This window comes from Acipenser ruthenus, chromosome 9 (genome assembly GCF_902713425.1).
Source record: "Acipenser ruthenus chromosome 9, fAciRut3.2 maternal haplotype, whole genome shotgun sequence".
Classification (NCBI taxonomy): Eukaryota; Metazoa; Chordata; class Actinopteri; order Acipenseriformes; family Acipenseridae; genus Acipenser; species Acipenser ruthenus.
This window is the reverse complement of record NC_081197.1, coordinates 56,702,933-56,724,362: the sequence shown is the minus strand read 5'-3', so window position 1 is coordinate 56,724,362 and position 21,430 is coordinate 56,702,933. Positions and strand designations below refer to the sequence as shown.

General features: G+C 41.1%; 1 protein-coding gene across 1 annotated transcript in view; it reads left to right on the top strand.

Annotated features, from left to right (window-relative positions):
• LOC117405972 (von Willebrand factor A domain-containing protein 8-like) overlaps window positions 1-21,430 on the top strand; it is a 107,527-nt gene that overhangs the window by 21,674 nt on the left and 64,423 nt on the right. The window contains exons 11-19 of the mRNA XM_034923815.2: window positions 253-387; window positions 1,681-1,758; window positions 6,527-6,687; window positions 6,828-6,941; window positions 15,827-15,995; window positions 16,945-17,022; window positions 17,280-17,395; window positions 19,161-19,264; window positions 20,247-20,353. Coding sequence (XP_034779706.2) covers window positions 253-387; window positions 1,681-1,758; window positions 6,527-6,687; window positions 6,828-6,941; window positions 15,827-15,995; window positions 16,945-17,022; window positions 17,280-17,395; window positions 19,161-19,264; window positions 20,247-20,353 — 1,062 coding nt within the window. The remainder of the gene's footprint in view (window positions 1-252; window positions 388-1,680; window positions 1,759-6,526; window positions 6,688-6,827; window positions 6,942-15,826; window positions 15,996-16,944; window positions 17,023-17,279; window positions 17,396-19,160; window positions 19,265-20,246; window positions 20,354-21,430) is intronic.

Genomic DNA, 21,430 nt, shown 5'->3' with positions numbered 1-21,430 from the left:
CTTTAAAAACTGTTACATAAAAGCAACATTTTGACCTTTAATGAGTAATAAACATCAGAATATGAAGTGGTAAAAGGCACAGTTATGCACTTTACGGTGCTTACAGTAACATTGACAGGGACACATAGTTAATATGGGTTAATCATATAGCTAACTCAGGTAAGTCTAATAAAGAAAAAACTACGGAAATCATTTTCAAGACAGCACCCTCTTCACTGTTAGGCTGTGTTTGCTTGATATCATGCTACACAGGTCCCAGCTGGAACAAGACCTTTAAGATCCCACCTGGGAGGCCTGAACTTCATTAGGACACCCAGTCATGACCGACTGCTGGCAGAAATGATGCAGTCACACATGGTCAAAGACATGTGTCTGATTGGTGGAAAGGTAAGGTGTGTCACTGACGTGTTCAATCTACTGCACTGTACCATCACTGTGTGATGCAAGGCACGAAACCTTATGATAAGTAGATGAGCCGCTTTCATTTGTGAGCCACCGGTTCACCCATGGTACATGGAGCTGTGTATCTCATGGCCATCAAAAGTAATTTCTGTTTAGCGTTTTCTGTCTTGTGGGTATGTGCAAAATGTTTGGTCAATGACCATCATAATTGCTTGTTGGCAGTCTCAGACACACTTAATCACATTCCTTTTAGGAAGCAAGGATATGGGGTTTTATTGAGCAACACTTTATGGTATAGAACTAGCAAAAAAACAACTCTGAGCAGTCCCGTTTGTTGTATACAGTATGCTTTATTGTTTCAGCAAATATGCCTTTGTACTTGGACTTGTTGTTGAACATTATGTGTGTGCAATATTCATCCAGAGATGTTGTAAAGAACAAAATCATGGCTTTTATTTGATCCACATGGGCCCCACTATCAGGTGAAAGGAAAACCCAATACCGTAGAGCCTGTCATATCCGATTTGAATGGTTCCAGGAGTCCTTCGGGTATGTCAGTACATCGAGTCGTTATAATACATTGGAGTTGCTTTATTAATGAAGACGCATTATAAATGAACAATGCCAGGTACAGCAGTGTGTCTAAAATGCCAAAATACGGTACTGCACATATACTACTGTGAAAATTATAACAAAACAAAGCACTGCAATACACTATTTGGCAATTTACAAAATAGCAAAAACTGCTCTTGCCATGCTTTCTCAGTCTATGCCAAAGTAATCCGACAGGTTTTTGTGTTTTTTTCTCACCTTGCGTGTTAACCCGAGACAGAAACAACAAGAAGAAAGCGTGCACACAAACACAAACTGGTTTTGCCGGTCGGCATAAAAATCTTGTTTCAGCTTTTTTACGGTACAGTAATGATATAAATCCCTCGTTTTCTTTTATTTATGTATTTATTTTATCTGCAACTGAATCCATTCTGTCCTGCTGAGAGCTGAATTTTCTGTTTTAGACCCATACTAAAATATGCATTGATCAGTTTCCATCAGTACCATTCAGTTGGTACCAGCATGTGTCAATGACACATGCCAGAAGTCCATCGGGTAATAGAGGGGATTGTATCTTACAGGATCGGATATGACAAGTTCTACTGTATATAGCAATAAATAAAAATAGTACAAATCCTAAAACTTTTAACCACTCCTATCATGAACCCAGGATACTGCCAGGATAGGGGGTTGTTCTTCCAGCTTGACAGCCTGGCTCTCTTTCAGGGATGCGGGAAATCTGTGATTGCGAAGGAGTTTTCTGAGATGCTGGGCTACAACGTCGAACCCATAATGCTGTATCAGGTAAAAACATGTCAGCCGCTCCTACATTTCGGTAACGCCTTATTATTATTATTTATTATTATTTATTTCTTAGCAGACGCCCTTATCCAGGGCGACTTACAATCGTAAGCAAATACATTTCAAGTGTTACAATACAAGTAATTAGTTAATTAATTAACAAGCCTTAGTTTAATGATTCCTATACTGATGTGTTAAAGAAAGTGATACAAATAATATTAAACAGTTCATTTGATATAATAACAATAACAGGCTATTGCAATATAGTGTTTTAAAAACATGTAACTGTAAATAACACTTATAATTATAAAAATATGATACAGAGCTTTCTACCAGTAGTGTGCAAAGATCATATTGTAATAAACTGTTAACCCTGGTTTAGGTATGCAGTTTATTAATGGATGTTGCAACTGAAGTGTAGGCAGTTCTCTTTATTTTGCCACCCATGCACATGATGTAAAAATGAGTTAGGTTTAGAAGCAATGTTTGCATTAGGTTAAGAAACCAATCTGCTTAAAGAGAAATGTATATTGCAATCTAAACCTTGCGTCTGAAAGGATTTCTACTGAATAATCCTGAAGATGCCTCGCTGGAATCGCCTCCCAGAAGCTGTTTCATATCCAATTATACTGAGCATATCTGTGGTAGTGGCTGTTCAAGCAAAGCCATTCAAAAATTGAAATGGAACTTGGAGCATCAAAAACAGATTTAATCCAGCCTCTCAATTCTTTCTCTCTTTTTTTTTTTTCTTTTTCGTAAAGGCTCAGTTTTAAATTAATTTTATGGTTTAGGAATTTAATCCTTTTTTGGCAAAATGCTGTGAACAAAACACCAGGATTAAAGCTGATCAAGTGTTAGGTGGACGTGTCAAATTCAGTGTTGAAATGTGTTGTGGTATTATTTTGTGAAGAGGAGGAAGAGACCTTTTTGAGGACTGTAGCACTGCTGTCCTGTTAGTGAAAGACATTTTTTCTGTAGAACCTCTCCGTTTGTTACTGGAATCAAGCAGAGAAATGTTGTACTAATGTACATCTATTCCATGTTTTCAACCATTGCTTGGAATTTCTGTTCTCCACAAAATGTCATGTGGTATAAAACAGAAAGCAACAACAAAAAAATCAAAACCTATAATTCCAATACTTCTCTGAAGTAGGAGTCCAGCCCTCAGGATCCAGCCCAAGCAGCGCACAGGGGGTATTGATGCATTGGGGAAAGATCAGTGGTATGAAAAATACAATATAGGATTGTTTAAGTCTTATTGAAAGTATTTTGCAGTCGTGGGTTCTTCTGCATTTCTTTTCCTGTTTAAAACCTGCTAGTGTTTGGGAGAATTAGAAAAAATCAAACAACTGGAGCAGGTGATGATTAATGTCTGTCTGTCTCAAGATGTTCGGCAAATACGACTAGAATATAGACGATGGAAACTAGGAAAAAGGAAATGACATGATTGTATTTCAGCTTGCAAATCCACGGGTATAAAATCTGAAGAGTTTCTGTGTCCTGTTGTTTTACTGTTAGGCTCTTTCAGGAGACGGCAGGAAAAGGAAACTGTTGTAACTATTTGTGGCTGCTGCAGTTCAAGGGTTACTGTGTTCTGGGAATAAAAGAATGTTTGAAACAATGTAGTTATCTAGTACAGTACATACAGTACAGCACAGACCATTTGTCAGAGTACATTACATGATGTATACACACAAACGTGATTCATTCCCAAATAAAAAAGGCTTTTCTGTGTCTTAGTAGTTTTGGTGTACAAATGTGCTTTGTACTGCACAAGGTAAAATCATTAAAGTGTATTTATGGCATGGTAGATTGTTTAGGATACGATAGGATATAGCTCAGGTGATTTTGAAGTGGCACTGAGACGGTCACATGCAGCAGAATCTTTTTTAATTGTTATGTAGTCTTTACATGTCTTCACAAGTTTCTTAGCAGCTGGAGACCTCTGCCTAGCCCGTTTTAGGCATAGAAAACACACACAGTAGAGTTAAACATGTTGCTTTAATCTGATAATACTATAAACTCTTGATGATGGGGCATTCAACACAACAAGTGAGAAGCGAGTCCTGGTATGCAGTTTTTAGTTTTGTATGCAGGCCATTAGATTTACATATGCAATTGCAGTCTGGAGGAATGCAACACTGTCGTGTGTAAAGTGCACGTCTTGGAAACAAGCAGATAGCAGTATGCCCCTGCTCCTACTTTGAGATGTTGCATTTTTCTACTCTGATGCATTATGAGCATCAACAATTTACTCAAAGCCTCCACTGGTGTTTTCTACTATTATAAAAACCTTGACTTGCATAAAGAAGGAGAAACATTGAGTGAAATAGCTTGCATCACTCGATTTTCAAGGTGTATCAGAAGCATAATCAACAAGTACAGAGAAACATCATCTGTAATTGACAAACCCAGGACTAGAAGACCCAAAAAGCTGTCTAACAAGGATGAGAAATACTTGAAGATAATATCCTTAAGGAATAGAAAGAAGACAAACATTGAATTGACAACAGAACTGGCAGAAGGCACACAAGATCTGCGATACATCGAGATCACTTGATTGTTTGGACTAACCCATTTTGCCGTTCCCTAATGACATTTGCTACTGGAAGAAATTCCTTGCGTGAGTCATCCGGCACTAAATTTACCACTGGACCAAATGTTCCATGACTGGCTTAAGTGGGTTGGAGTCAGGGCTCTCAGGTGTAATGCCCCTGACCCCTGGAATTCTATTCCTCAGTCTCTTAGAGATGAAGATTCCCTCAGTGGTTTTAAATGTAAACTTAAGACCCAGATTCTGGTCACTAGTTCGCATTAGTCTTGTAACATGTTTTGACTCAGAAGACACTACTAGTAATGGATTGGATTGTAAAATATTAATGATAATGATTGGTGTTTGGCAGGTTTCTTTATTTTATTTTTTTTTCCTGCATTCTGGATTTAGAGTTAGAATAAGCAGTCCTAATGCATATTGATCCGTAAACACTGTGGCAATGATGTCATCTTTATCAGACAGTAAATAGCCCAATTACCAAATCAGTTGAAGCTGTTTAAATAATCAACAGTCTGGCTATTGTGTCATGACAATGTGTTCAACAAACAAAAAAAATGGTATACCAATACAACGCCTTTAACTTTATAAAATGACAAATGTATATTAAAATGACATTCAGAAAATGTGATTGCTGGCGCAGTCACTGCCATTACAAGAACATGTTAGACTTGCTTGCTGTCACAAAGAGGTTGATGGTAACGGAGTTCCATAAGTCTTACCTGTCGTTCACTTATATATTCACTATTGCAGGTACAGTTTACCAGCTTTTGTCCCTGTCCTAGTGTGTAGGATTCTGTAGGTCATTCATTTAATTTGGGAGGCCAGTCTTTACTCAGTGCTGTTTTCTGATTCACTAATACCAGTGATTCATAACCTGGGGTGCGTTGTACCTCTGGGCTTAATGCAAAAATATACATGTATAATACAGATATAATTGTACATATAAACATGTATAATACAGAAACAATTGTAAGTCGCCCTGGATAAGGGCATCTGCTAAGAAATAAAATTAATTAAAAAATTAATAGTTACACTGAGATCGCCAGCAAAGCTAAATGTAATTAGTCATTGGTAAAGGATTAACTTGGAATTAAATATGCAATTGTAAGATGCCCATGAGTAGTATGCTTCCTATCGGTAACAAAGAATACTAACAGCATCGTCCTAGACATTGTGAACATTTGACATCCAATAATTATACAAATTACGCATTTAAAAGGAATCCACAGTGGTGGATAAAAGAAAGTAAGTGGACAAGTGGATGTGTACCCAGTGGTATGAATCTAATTCATTGGTGTGACCCTGCCTATTTCCAGTTAGTCATCTGCCAAAAAAAAGCTTGCCAAAAGTCACTCGATAACCTTGAGTCTCATAAAGCTGTGTGAAAATGAAAACTAACTGCCTCCTCAGGATTTACCACATGGTCATTCCATCAGGAGTTCTTCATTCTCAGCATCTTCTAAATGATGTTGATTGCAGATTTTTCTTACAATTACTAAACCCCACCTGCTCTCATGCCACGCAATATACAGGTAGTGGACAAAAAAATGGAAACACCTGGGTAAATGAGGGACACCAAGTATATTGAAAGCAAGGGCTTCCACACAGGCCTGGTTGCCTATAATTATGGCTAGCATGGCTGCAAGAGGAGACCTCAGTGACTTTGAAAGAGGGGTGATTGTTGGGGCGCATTTGGCAGGAGCTTCAGTGACCAAGACAGCTCAACTTGCTGATGTTTCACAAGCAACGGTGTCTAAGGTGATGTCGGCATAGAACTCAGAGGGAAAGACATCAACAGCAAAGGGCAACAGTGGGCAGAAGCGCATACTCCAGGATTGTGATATCCGTGCATTAATTCTAAGTGCAATGCAAAACAGGCGAGCAACTGCAGATCAATTGACTGCAAATTTCAACATGGGGCGCGAGCAGCCAGTTTCATCAAAAACGGTCCGCTGAGAACTCCACAGAGAGGGATACCATAGTGGCCCAACGCCCTATTAAGTGACTTTACATTGGTGTTTCCATTTTTTTTCCACTACCTGTATATTGTGTTGCTACAGTATAACTTAAAGTCATTGATGTCAACATGATTCAAGCATCAGGAACATCTTGGTTTCTTAATTTTAAAAATAAATGTAAGCATAATGGGTTGTGCATTTAAGCATAAAATCTGAAACTCCGGTGTGGGTTCATGGCTAACCAGGTTGTTATTGACAGGATATGACTGCCAGGGATGTGCTCCAGCAGAGGTACACCCTTCCCAATGGAGACACAGCCTGGAGACCTTCTCCCCTGGTCACTGCAGCCCAGGAGGGCAAGCTGGTCCTTCTAGATGGCATCCATCGAGTCAACCTGGGCACACTATCAGTTCTCTCGAGGTCAGCTTCTGTAACTTGGATACCTGAATGCACCTGAATTCACTTGAAAGTCTTTGTGGCTCTTTAACTTGATACCAGTACAGTATTTGTACCAATTGTGTGAAAAAGTAAACCTAAGTGTATTTTTTTTCCCCCTGCAGACTAATCCACGACCGAGAGCTGACTCTGTATGATGGCACTCGTTTGCTTCGTGTAGACAGGTATGAGTCTTTGAAAGAGGAGCTTCAGCTGTCTGACGAGGAGCTACAGAAGAGGTACCATTTTCAGTTTAAAACGATTATTCCAATAAGTGTTTTATGGGTCTGAATTGTGAAAGATCTGCAGGGCAGGCCAATGTTCTTATATGTCTGTTGACTGCTGTTAATTTCTAATTCATACCAGCACTTTTGTATTTGTATATTTTTTACTGTCAGTGTGTGACAGACTTGGCCAAGTGCACCGATTTAGAGTACAATCAACATCAGACAATCATCTAAACTTCCAGATGGTTTGTGTAACAAGTGTTGAAATTCTGTCTGCTGCGTTGAGAAAACTTCATCCCAGGCCAAAATTCCTCACACCATCTAAGAAAACCCTTTCTCTTTCATAATAATTACCAGCTGATTGTGTTACTCAGCATTGAACTCTTTTTTCACAGTCCTGACAGTAAAATGACATCATTTTTATTCATTCTCATCTTTTCTCCATTTACTTCAGAGTTCCATGGTTAATTCACTTGATGCTTATTTGTCTATCCTTAAACAGTAAGTTTAAAAATCGATAAATGGTCATGGGGTATTTTCTTTTTTCTTGCAATCATAGACTAATGTCAAGTAATGAACCTTGAATGTGCCGTGAACAATCTTCTGTTCTTCAGATTGTGTGTCAAGTTATTGGTCTTTTTTATTGAAGAACACTTTTCATCTCCTTGGTTTGACAGTTGTCCTTTCAGTATGCTGTATGTTATAAGAATTCAGGCTAATCTGTGTTATGGCACTACGTGATATGATTAGTTACATGAATGTGGAGAGGATGTGAGACATACTCATGAGTCATAATGGTAACATGTGTAAGCCTGCTGTACACAGTTCATTTATACAGTAACAGTTGTTTATATGTACTGTATATATATATATATAAGTAGGTCATATAAGAATTTCCGGATACAGTCCTGTCACAAAGACGGCCAGAGTGGGTGGTGTCAGACCAGAAGCAGGAAGTAAATAAACAGAGAGATGTGGTTTGTTTAAGCTGAGCGCGTGATCACGCTCAGTATTTAATAATTAACAGCACAGAAAATAAAAGGTTGGAACACAACAAAACACTGGACACGGCACTTGCGCCAAAATAAACAGACATACAAAACGACTAAACACTAACACACAGGTGAAACGGAGACGAACAAACACGGTGAGTACAAACAAAACACTTATTATATTTACGCTCTTATTTTACTCCTTCTCTCTCACCCGTTCTCCACTCTCTGAACACCTAACCACCAGTGAGTGAAAATGTGTCTCTATATATACTGTTGTGCTGGGATTCAATTACTAATTAATTATTCACTTGAATCCCAGCACGTGAATTAATTCTGTGCAACCCCGTGTTCACATATTATATTTTAAATGCACGTGCGTGATGTGCAATCCCGTGCCTAAATATAATTATACACTTTTTAAATACACGTGAAACACAGACCCGTTTATATCCCGTGTACCAATGACTATACACCAACATTTACACACGCAACATACAACACATAACACACAATTGCACACAGGGGCGGGGCACATTGCCACATATACCCCCCCTTGTGCGCAGCACACATGGCCTCAACGGCCACCTCCCCCCTTAAAAACCCAGCAGTCCAGGACAAAGTCTCGGGCTGGGAAGGGAGGCTTCAGTGGGCCCATGGCTGGCCATGCTGTCAGCACCCCTGCCGGTAGTGGCACGGCTGACAGCCTGTTGGTCCCGTCCTGCAGCGAAAAAGCTGCGGGGGCAGGTGGTCCCCCGACCTCCCCCTTCTTCGTAGCCGGCAGCTCCCTCCTGTGGGGCTCCGGCCACAAGAACTCCTGCAGCGAAACTGCTGCTGGGGAAAGTGGTCTCCAGACTTCGTCCCCCTTCTTTGTAGCCGGTAGCTCCCTTTGGTGGGGCTCCGACCACAGTACTGCCGGCAGCGAAGAAGCTGCAGTGGGAGCAGGTCTCCGGACCTCCCCCACGATCTCCGGCAGCGAAACTGCTGCAGTGGGAGCAGGTCTCCTGACCTCCCCCACGATCTCCGGCAGCGAAACTGCTGCAGTGGGAGCAGGTCTCCTGACCTCCCCCACGATCTCCGGCAGCGAAACTGCTGCTGGGGTTGGTGGTCTCCAGACCTCCTCCCCCTTCTTCGTGGCCGGCAGCTCCCCTTTCTGGGGCTCCGGCCACCGTACTCCCTGTGGAGGTACGGGCAGCAGAGGCAGCTCCTGCTCCTCTGCTCCTGGCGGTGGTGGAGGCAGAGGCAGCTCCAGCTCCTCTGCTCCTGGCGGTGGTGGAGACAGAGGCAGCTCCAGCTCCTCTGCTCCTTTCGGTGTAGGTGGCGGAGGCAGAGGCAGCTCCGGCTGCTCTGCTCCTGCCGGTGAAGGTGGGAGCAGCGTGTAGTCTCCTGGCGACTGAGGTGGGAGCAGCGTGTAGTCTCCCCCTTTTTCAGGGGACTGGTGCTGCTCTGCCTCTCTTGCAGCGGACTGGTGCGGCTCTGCCTCTGAAGGGGAAACCAGCAGGCATTCTTCCTCTGCTGGTTGTGCTGGGGAAACCAGCAGGCATTCTTCCTCTGCTGGTTGTGCTGGGGAAACCAACAGGCATTCTTCCTCTGCTGGTTGTGCTGGGGAAACCAGCAGGCATTCTTCCTCTGCTGGTTGTGCTGGGGAAACCAGCAGGCATTCTTCCTCTGCTGGTTGTGCTGGGGAAACCAGCAGGCATTCTTCCTCTGCTGGTGAAGGTGGGAACAGCTGCCTCTCAGGCTTCGGATTCCCGCGGTCCCCCCGTCTGGGCGCTGGACGCTCGCGGTCCCCCCGTCTGGGCGCTGGACGCTCGCGGTCCCCCCGTCTGGGTGCTAGTTCCTCCTCTTCATACTGGGTGGGGCATATGGCTAACGTGTGCCCATAAGCCCCACAGCCAGGGCATAACTCTGCTGCGAGGTTCTTTAAAAAAACCTCCCAGCCATCATCCTCGACCTCCTCCCTTTTGGGCTGTGGACGCCCCGACTCCTCCCTTTTGGGCTGTGGACACTCGGGTTCCCCCCACTCAGGCGTAGGACGTTCGGGTTCCTCCCACTCAGGCGTAGGACGCTCGGGCTCCTCCCACTCAGGCGTAGGACGCTCAGGCTCCTCCCACTCGGGCTGTGGACGCTCAGGCTCCTCCCACTCGGGCTGTGGACGCTCAGGCTCCTCCCACTCGGGCTGTGGACGCTCAGGCTCCTCCCACTCGGGCTGTGGACGCTCAGGCTCCTCCCACTCGGGCTGTGGACGCTCAGGCTCCTCCCACTCGGGCTGTGGACGCTCAGGCTCCTCCCGCTCAGGTACTGGAGAGGGCAGCGACTGCTCCTCTCCCTCTTGCTCACTGGAAGGCATCCCTCCCATGTCTGCAGCTAGGTAACCCAGCACCACCATGGTGAGGTCACGAACGGATGCCGGGTTGTGCTGTTGCTCCCAGTCCTCCCATCGTCTCCCATCTCGCATCTGCAGTGCGTGAATAACCATGGGGAGGTCACTGGCGAAGTTCCCCTCGGGGTGCACCAGCCAGTCCCATATTTCCCGGGACGGTGGGGAACCCGGTGGCAGTGGGGGTAGAGGGGTGGCTACTGCCCCGTTGTGGCTGTCCTCCTCCCAGCCCGGCATGCAGGATGAGGGCTGCAGCTGTTGTTGTTGCTGCTGCTGCTTCTGCTGCTTCCTGCAGCTCTTTCTTCCCATCCTCGCTTTACAATTTTTTTTTTTTTTTTTTTTTTTTTTTTTTTCACAGAACCCCCTCTCCTGGTCTGACGCTTGGAGGCGCTATTATCCCACTTCTGACACCACGTGTCACAAAGACGGCCAGAGTGGGTGGTGTCAGACCAGAAGCAGGAAGTAAATAAACAGAGAGATGTGGTTTGTTTAAGCTGAGCGCGTGATCACGCTCAGTATTTAATAATTAACAGCACAGAAAATAAAAGGTTGGAACACAACAAAACACTGGACACGGCACTTGCGCCAAAATAAACAGACATACAAAACGACTAAACACTAACACACAGGTGAAACGGAGACGAACAAACACGGTGAGTACAAACAAAACACTTATTATATTTACGCTCTTATTTTACTCCTTCTCTCTCACCCGTTCTCCACTCTCTGAACACCTAACCACCAGTGAGTGAAAATGTGTCTCTATATATACTGTTGTGCTGGGATTCAATTACTAATTAATTATTCACTTGAATCCCAGCACGTGAATTAATTCTGTGCAACCCCGTGTTCACATATTATATTTTAAATGCACGTGCGTGATGTGCAATCCCGTGCCTAAATATAATTATACACTTTTTAAATACATGTGAAACACAGACCCGTTTATATCCCGTGTACCAATGACTATACACCAACATTTACACACGCAACATACAACACATAACACACAATTGCACACAGGGGCGGGGCACATTGCCACAAGTCCTTAAAGATGTTTCTGCATTGCTAAATTTTACATTGAAAGACACATTCTAGAAGATCCTAAGAGGTCACAAGTACTGAGAAACGTCCCCGTGTTAATCAGTGTTAGTCTGCAGCTCACACACCTCAGAAGTGTTGTCTGCCTAGTTTCCCTTGCATCTCATTACCAGTTTATTTTTATTCATGCAGAAACCCTCTCGGGAGGCAAAATACAGATGCCTACAGGATTGGATAAAATACAAAAATAGATGAATTAGTTTTTCGTGAACAGCGGGATGTCATCCGTCCTTTATGAAATCTCCAGTTGGATTCTCTTGATCTCTGGGAATGTGGTGTCTGAAGATGTCAGACTCATTAGTGACAGGAAAGAGTCTGAATGCGCGGGTGGAAAAGGAGTGCTGATCCTGACCTGAGAGAATAGGCAGGTGGCTCAGAGAGGATGATTAGGGAAAAAGAACAAGATTTTCATTCATCTAGTACAGTAACAATATCTGTGACATCTCAGATCACATTAATGGAGGCTCTTGGCTTCTCAAAGACAGTGATAGAGGACAACTTTCAATATGATGTCGTCTTCCGGAGTATTTTTGTTCTTACAGTTGCCAACAAGCTGCACAGGTCAGTACAGGATTTTGCCTATAGTTTACTGTGTAAACACTTCCTTTCATTGTCAGATGTAAGAATCCCCTCTTACATAAATGTTCAGACAAAAACAACCTTGCACCCCAGTGTAAGACTTTTACTTCAGATTCTTAAAAAGGAGATTAACGAGCATACATACGCATACAGTAGGAACTCCTTCAAAGGATTTTTTTCCCACTATCATGAGTCTCTGTTACTCGGGTCACAAGCTTTTTTTATTTTCATTTTTTTATGCAATTAAGCCAACATTTTTTATTTTAATTAGCGTGATAGTAAAATAAAACAGACACCGCAGGACTGTATTTACTGTACAGTCAATGTTGATCTTCCATTCAGAGTGTTGTACAGATTGAAATTGGAATTGGAGCATTTTCCACTCTCAAGCATTTGGCTTTTATCATCCACTGATCCCCTTAGCAATGGTTTCACTTTTGCAAGGCACACAAGAAAGCTTTCAGCTTAAGATGACTGCATTCAGTCACAAGCTCAGTACTATAATGACTGTCAGACACTAGTAATTAGGAATGTATTACTCAGATGAGCTTAATGTGGTTTATTATTTCACACGTAGTTACATTTCCAGTTCTCTCGTGTTTTTTTGGACTGGTCTTGAGGTGAAACTATAATTAAAAAGCTGCTCCTTACAGATACGTACAGTTTACAGTTGCATACTGTAGACAATACATTGTTCTTTGCTGTCAAATGTTATAATTTCTGATTACGTTTTCTGTATTTAATTAATTGTAATATTCAGATTCCAGGAAATTTATTTTAACACAGTTCAGACAAATTAAATTAAATAAATAAATAAATCCAGTGACAGAAATAAGCCGCTATGCAAAAGCAAGCATTTGCACAAGTTCTGTGCTCATGGCATCTTTATTTTGTAACATAACTGCACAGATTATCTAGAATTAGTTTTTTACAAAAACAAATTAAGGCTCAAAAAATGTAAAACACACCACAGGCAGAAAAAGACACAGAATAGATCAATAAGAAGTTATTCTTTAATGTTAATCATTTGATGTGATTGCTGCCAGGAACAGGTTTGACCTGTTTAGGGCTGGCACATCTTTTCTATTTCTTACTATTCAACGCATCTCTATAAATCTTGTTTTTACCAAGAGAGCCCTGGTTGAATTGCTGGGACATTGATGCTTCGTGGGTGTGCTTTACCACATCCCTGGGTTGCTAACACCTCTACACTTGCTGTCAACAATTGCTGTCTGAACTTTAACGTCTGCAGCACCAGATGGGACCCCCAGTTTGGCGTTTCAGCCAAAGGATAGCCCCAGTGCCCCATACTGTGCGTGTTGAGAGATGGGAGCATGGCCAGGGCATCTCTGGACCTAATTCAAATGACTGGAGTTGAATGTGCTATCTGCCGAGTCATGTACTGTAGCAGCAAAAGAGTAAAAAACAGTACAATATAAATCATGGTCTTGTGATTCAACAAACCAGAATGATAATACTCTTCTACAAGTGTATAGTGGAACTGAGGGAGATCTTGTTATTGCTTCCATGGGATATAACTCGTTTGGGTGTAACATGAAATTTTTTTTTTTTTTAATGTCCCTGCAGCACTTTGTATAATAGCCGTCTTCTGTGCTGCCTGCTTTTTTTCCGGATCAAAGTAAATATAATTGCTTTGAGAATTGCTCATATTAAATGACAGTGGGGCAGGTTTGCTAGCAGACAGAGTCGATCCTGGTTCTTCATGACTCCCAGGGTGAACACCCTTGGAATAGAGCCTGACAGATCCTGACTGAGACAGTGGAGCGTCATGGATACTGTCAGGGGAAACTTGCATAGAACACATGCAGGGCTCTGTCTTAATAAAAATAGAAGCAGCTGTCTACAAACATTTATCAGAAAATGGAACTAGTGGGCATGCCATTTTCAGCAGACCAGAGCAAATCACAAAGGTCAGAAGACAGCAAATGAATGGTATCAGAATGGAAACTCCCTTTGACAGCTTTATAAAATTGAGAAACATTTTCAGCATGATTTTCAAACGGGGCAAAAGAAGAACTGGGTCGCAAAGTGATTTCTAAAACTGACTTGGGTCACTAAGTATGTGGCTTTCAAAGGGTTTAGATTAAATGAGTCGTGAATTCACTTGTTGACGCTTTAACAATATAAAACAAGTGATGTGGTTACATTAGTCAGGCATTAAAAATCATTTTGTGACCTCGTTCTTATATTACCTCTTTTGAAAATCATGCTGTTTGTGTCTATTAAGAATTAAGTGACTACAGCTATGGCCAAAAGTTTTGCATCCCCCTATGGAATTAACTCATTTTACTTCAGAAAGTCGAATGAAACCTGCTGCATAATGTTACGTTAACATATTGAATTACATACTGCTTTGTAGTTTTTCCATTTACTTAATGAAAAACTGACATAAATTGATCAATTTGACATCTCAAAATCTGACATGAAATACTGTACTACTGTTATGGCTTCCGGTAGACTTTTGCCACATTTTGTTAAATAAAAGATCTACATTTATGTTCATATAGTTTTTCTTTTTTTTATCCTACAATTCTAGATGATGCAAAAGAAATTGGATTTTAAATGAATGTGATGTGCCAATTATATTTTAACAGATGGATAAGGCAGAGTGATTCTAGATTTAAATCTATCATAACACCCAATACAATCATAGAAATAGCCCAGTCAGGAGTGATTGCTGTAACTGGAGCTGATGATTTTGATGCCTCTGGGTTTCCCAGTCTCATAACACTTTTTCCAGCCTCAGTTCATTAAATTGCAAGATGTAATTGGCAGCAGGGGTCTTGTTCTTTGTTGTAAGTGCAGTGAAGCAAGTGGGATTTGGCAGTGTTTATTTCAGAGATATATGCTGTGAGGTTCTTGTTTGAAACATGGGACTGTGAAACTTCAAATATAAACTCTCTTAAACAAAACGGTTGCCTTGTTGAGGTTTAACCATGGCTTAGTACGCCTGCCAATCAAAATAAGGGTGGTGTATTATTAGCAGTCCGTTTATATACGTACTGCAAATATTTATCGTGCTCAAACAGTTTTAGTTTAGTGCTTAGCTAGCCTCCCATTAAATAGCAGTTACCCATCCAAATGTGTCAACAGTTTTGATGACCCTGTACTGTAAATAACTGCATGCAGTAAAACCTATTTTATCCAAATTCATTAGGACTAGGGGTTGTTTGTAAGATCATTGTTCATAAGACTTTCCCACTCAAGAAAGCTCCTAAAAAAGATATAAAGCAAACCCTCTACCTTAAAATACACAACATGCAGTGCATGACTGCACTGTAAATACCAGTGAGAGGGCTGGTTAGCATATGTTCTGTCACAATGGGGGAGAAGAGCACAGGAATACAGGTTACCAAGATAATCAAGGTTTTACTGTGCAGTAAACATGGTAACGTCAACAGGAATTGTGTCTTACAGTGGTGCAGGTCTTACATGGCTTAGCAGCATGCATTATTTCTGAAGTGTACTTTTGTAACAATAATTTATTAATGCTATTCTCCATATAATTCACACCACAGAAGCAAAGATTTTCACGTGGTTTAGTTTTAGTGGGATGCAAAATAATAAGTCATTGTGTGGTCAGATTTCACTTGGCAAGATAAGAAAAGACACATCGGTGTGAACACTTGATCCCTGATATGCAAAGCAGGTTTTGAGATATGATTGGGCCTCGGTTGGAATGGTCATTCATTCTGTGGTTTTGAGATATGATTGGGCCTCGGTTGGAATGGTCATTCATTCTGTGGTTTTGAGATATCAGTGGGCCTTGGTTGGAATGGTGATTCATTCTGTGGTTTTGAGATATGAGTGGGCCTCTTTTTCAGATCAATTTTCCCGGTCCACCCTTCTTTTCGAATCATCGCCTTGGCGGAGCCCCCGGTTGCAGGCAGCAGCACTCAGCAGTGGCTTGGACCAGAGCTACTCACCATGTTCCTGTTCCATAGCGTCAAGCCACTCACAGTGACTGAAGAAACCCAGGTCATCAGAGCAATGGTGAGCACTGTTTATACATCAGAAGGGGAGAGGGAGGGGGAGAGAGAGAGAGAGAGAGAGGATATATATATATTTGAAATAGCCACACTATTCCTTTGTAATAACTCAGTGCTAGTGTGAAGGAAATATTTTCAGTCGGGTTCCAGTGTAAAAATCTGCAAATAGATGTACATTATGCCCTAAAATGTGTTATATATGTTCTACTCCCAAGTAGGGGGGGGGGGGGGGAATTCCAATATAATTGTTGTTCAATAAAAAATATAATATTCTATTTATTCCATCATTAAGCACAGAACAGGTTACTGGCAGTAGCACAAATTAGCAAACTGACCTCACCCTGTTTATTTTTGTTATTTGGTCACCTGGAGCTTATTTTCAGTGGTCTGCCTGATGCTTATACCTTTTACTTTATCAGTGTTTTTAGAGTGTTGACTCATGTCTATGGTAAGACCATACGCTTAATCCCTGGCCAGGTGACTGCATTTTCTTTCAGCATTTCAGGATTTACTATGAGTGAAATACACCTGAGACGATAGCTTTTAGGAGATTTCTCATTAAGCTCAAGTGTGACTAATGTGGATCCCAAAATGGCTTAGACTGCTGTGCAATCTGTCACACTGCTTGGTATTGAGAACAGTGACAGGAGAGTGTGTTTGGATATGAGCGGTTCTGTTCATACATTTCTGAAACCTGATGAACGTATATATTCATGTGTGTGCGTGTGTGTGTGTGTGTGTGTGTGTGTGTATGTATATGTATATGTATATGTATATATATATATATATATATATATATATATATATATATATATATATTTTAGCTCAAAGAGTATATATATATATATACATATATATATATATATATATATACATATACTTATACATATATACATATATATATATATATATATATACACACACATAGTAAAAGTATGCTTGCTTCTTTACAGACTCCAAATGTTCCAAAGGATGCCGTTGAACAGTTACTGCATTTAACCCACAAACTTCGGAAGACAAATGACCCAACAGTGAGTGCCATTCTGTAGCTTTTTAATGAGATTTTGCTGAACCCACTCTTTTTATTTTACATGTTGGTTCTCCTGTCTTACCTGATTAAGTGCTCTATAACATCAATACAAAAAAGGAACTGTTTTTTGTACGATGGTTTTGAGGAGGTTATCTTCATTTTGTCTCATATTAGTGAAACATTTTAAGGCCTCAGTTGTAAGAATATGTGCTGTTTTAAAATGGAGATAACGTGTTTATTTTATTTTATTTTTGACAGGCCCAGTCATTGGCATCTTCTTTGTCCACAAGACAGTTATTGAGGATCTGCCGGCGTCTTTCACAGTACCCAGAGGAAAGCATTTCTCACTCTGTAAACAAAGCCTGCCTCTCCAGGTATTTCCAATCACACCATTTAATGAGGCTGCTGTATCAGTACTGGCTGTAAGCACTGCCTTAAAAGTCATATCCAATTACAGCCCTGATTAAAAACTGCTTTTCAAGAGCCAGTGGAAGAGGTGTAATCAAACAGGATGCTTGCTCATAATCAAAAACAATCTGAAAAAGAGGATGGCAGTATACTGAAGGATACAATTCCAAGCTTTTGTGATTCTCTGATAAAGTGCATACTGGATAGATAAGTAAGAGACTTACAATATCATTTTGTAGTTTCTTGGATTACATGATGTTGAATAAAATATCTAAATATATTTTTTGTGTTTTAATTACGTCTCAGTCCTAAAATTATAAACTTAAACTTTTGGCCATAGCTGTATGTGTAATAAATGCATTTGCACTGACAGAATTGGAGGAATGTGTTTTTAAACACTGAGGTTGAAATGTGTCCACAGAAGTTTTTCTTTCTATATAGGAACTGCTTTTGCTTTTGTTTTGGCTCTGCTAATGCCTCTTGGAGATACAGTATGGTAGTGCTAGTCTTTTGGAGGTACAAAAAAAGCAAAGTGATGATTAAACTGTAGTTCAGTAGGGAGGCTGACAAAATAATGAAACTGATCAATGCACAATGCACCTGTGCTCATTGACTCTAGGACTTGTGCAGTGTTGTTTGTAGTGTGCAGTCTCATTGACTCTGTTTAGGACTTGTGCACTGTTGTTTGTTATTTATTTGTTTATTTAGCAGATGCCTTTATCCAAGGCGACTTACAGAGACTAGGGTGTGTGAACTGTGCATAAGCTGCAGAGTCACTTACAACTACGTCTCACCCGAAAGAAGGAGCACAAGGAGGTTAAGTGACTTGCTCAGGGTCACACAGTGAGTCAGTGGCTGAGGTGGGATTTGAACCGGGGACCTCCTGGTTACAAGCCCTTTTCTTTAACCACTGGACCACACAGCCTCCTGTAGTGGCCATAAGAATGTTAGTTCTGGTATTAAATTGGTTGTTGTTAACAACATAATTCCATTGTCCTACTTGTCACACACTTCTATTCACTATAAAGGACTATCAGATCATGGGGAGTATTTGTCTTTCTGTCTGTACATTCGTCCATCTGTATGTCACATTTTTGCACTGAAGAAGTTAGAAAGCATGTCAGCCACTCCCCTAAGCTTTGTGTTGGTTGCAAATTTGACAAGCTTGTTAATTTATTAAGTTGTTGATAAGAAACCGCAGGGGTCCAAGCAAGGAGCCCAGCAGCACCCCACTGAATACATGACCCCAGCTAGAGGTTTCCTCTCTTACAAGTACTCTGCTTCTTGTGTTTAACCAGTTAGGTGTCCACTTGCATGTACTTCATTGTACTCCCGCGGATTGCAGCTTTAGGAGTAGTCTTTCATGCAGCACTGTCACAGGCTTTTTGGAAGTCCAGGTATATAATGTCTGGCTCTTTTTGTGAGGTTTGTCAGGCAGGAGAACCCTTTTCTGAACCATGTACATACTGGTGATATTAATCATGATCATCAGCTTTTTCATCATGCTGAAAGCTGTAGTTGTTTCATTTACAACCATTTACAGGGATGCTAGAGCGAGGGGTGCTGGGGGTTTGGCAGCACCCCTGGCTTTGCATGGCTTCCATCATATACAGGGGTTACAGTTTTGTTCAATGGCTTTCAGCACTCTCACTATAGAAATCGTTCCAGCGCCACTGGACATACTTGTTTTGATAGCTAACTAACAGCACCTTTTTCTTTATCTGTTTGCAGGTTTTTGCCTAACCTTGCGAGATCTGCTTTGCATAAGAACTTACTGGATTCAGGTATTGAGGACAGCTCCGTTGTATCAAATCAGGAAGAAAAGGATACAAGTTGTGAGTCTTTTCTGTTGTGTTTATTTGAAACCTCATAGTAAGCTAGAATGTTGTTTTTTGCCAGATTATTATTATTTTTTTAGCATTCTGGTTTCCAAATTAAGTGTAGCCTTATGAATTTGTTCTCCTAAACGGCTGTTCTGATAATTGTAATGTGATATGAAGAAAATAGCCTTGTAGATATCTGTCAGTTGACAGCTGGTTATTGGCAACCTCAGTGCTGTATTACAGATTTCACTGGAAGCCACAGCTGAAGCTTGTCAATGGATGCCGAAAAGAAATTACTTGATCCTCACTGAGATCACACTTACCATGCCCAGATCAGAAGCCTGTCCCAAGACCTTCCTCCAAGCATACCTGCCAACTAACCCTCGCTATCCCACACCTCAAAAGGGCACACTAGTCTCTTGTGTCTCAATTATTATGTCCCACTATTTTATTGCTTTGCCAGTCTGATCTGCATACTGTACTGTACATCTGTCAGAACTGGACATCTGCTCCCGAACCACAGTTCATTTGATGCAATAATAAACTATATCGACCAGCTTTTTAACTGATTTAACTTTTGTCTGACTTGACTTGCAACGCATCTCCAAATTCAAAAAGCATTTACACGTGGTTAATCTGTGCCTAATGACAAATAGCAGCAGGGCAGAGAGGCAAATGTAGCAACTTTTGAGTTTCAAGTCAACAAATTGTGTTGTTAACAGCCATTTCCTCGCTAGCAAACTTTGGTCCAACCACAAGCATTTGCCCATTTAATTATTGATATTTCAATGCTGCACAAGGTCATAATGCCTTTTGTGCTATTTTACTTTTATTTGTGGCTTAGAGTCCATGCATTTTATTTTCAGGTTATTGTTCCTTTTGTAGAGCAATATAAAGTCAAGATAAGAAAGTTAGAGCTGTTGTCCTGTATTATGGCTAGCCTTTTCTTTGTCAACAGTTAACACTGGTGCCGTTGTAAAAATGTATTTTCTAGGTGAAATAAAAGATGGAACACTGAAAATTGGAAATGTCTCTGTTCCTGTCTATAATCCAGATGAGATGATGAAAGTTCCTGACATCCTATTTTATGAAAATGCTCAGGTAATTCTATGATCATCTTTCTATTTAATAGTGGAGACATTAAATGTTTCTTATGCTCCTTCAGTTCTGATCTGGATAGAAAAGAATGCTTTTGAAGTCGTTAGAAAGGTGTGGAGATGAAATCACAGCCATAGAATCATTTTCATCTTGTTGCAGAGTTTCGTTGCTGAGTGCAATTGGTTTGACATCAAGCTGCTTAGGCTTTCTTTCAGAATAGAGATTGAACAAATCCTTTGGGTCAGCTGTCCAAAGCAGCGCAGTGTGGTTTTGTATACAGGTATTCAAAGTCATATTTCGTTTTTAGGGATTTGGATTCCCCCTCTGATTGAAATATTTCAATTGAAACGATAAGCATCTTAACTGCATGCTCCTAAAATGGAATCATAAGTGGGTTATACCACCCAAGTGCCGCCTGAATAAATGAGTTCTGATGGCACCTTAGCATTTGTGATTTGTATCATGCTGAATAAAATGCAGGTGTATTCTATGGCTTGTCATTTAAAAACTAGCATTCATTTTGCTTTTTTTTTAACCTTTCTTTATCCCCTCCATCTGCAACATCACAACAGGATAAGGGCATTGAAGCCGTTGTGCTGCTTGCTATTTAAGAGCCTTGAACTGGTGAACAGCAAATACGCTGTTCGAAGAAAAATATAAGCTTTTCTGCTGTGCATTACTTAAAAAATCTAGGGCTGAGGAATTCCTGAAATCACTTCTTGCACAAAAAGTGTGTCAGGAAATGGATGTCAGGAATCCAGCATTTCTCCAGACACCCATTTCTGTATAATTTGTTTTTTAAAATATTCAAACCAAGTTCTTAAAACCCAGCAGTGAGTAGATATCTTCAGGTAACCAGAATACCTGCCACATTTACAACCCCTCACACACACACACACACACACACACACACACACACACACACACAGTCACGCACACACAGACACATGCACGCTCACACAGACACACATGCACAGATACACGCACGCACAGACACACACGCACGCATAGACACAGGCACGCATGCATATGCACGCACAGACGCACACACAGACAGACACGCACCCACAAACACACACG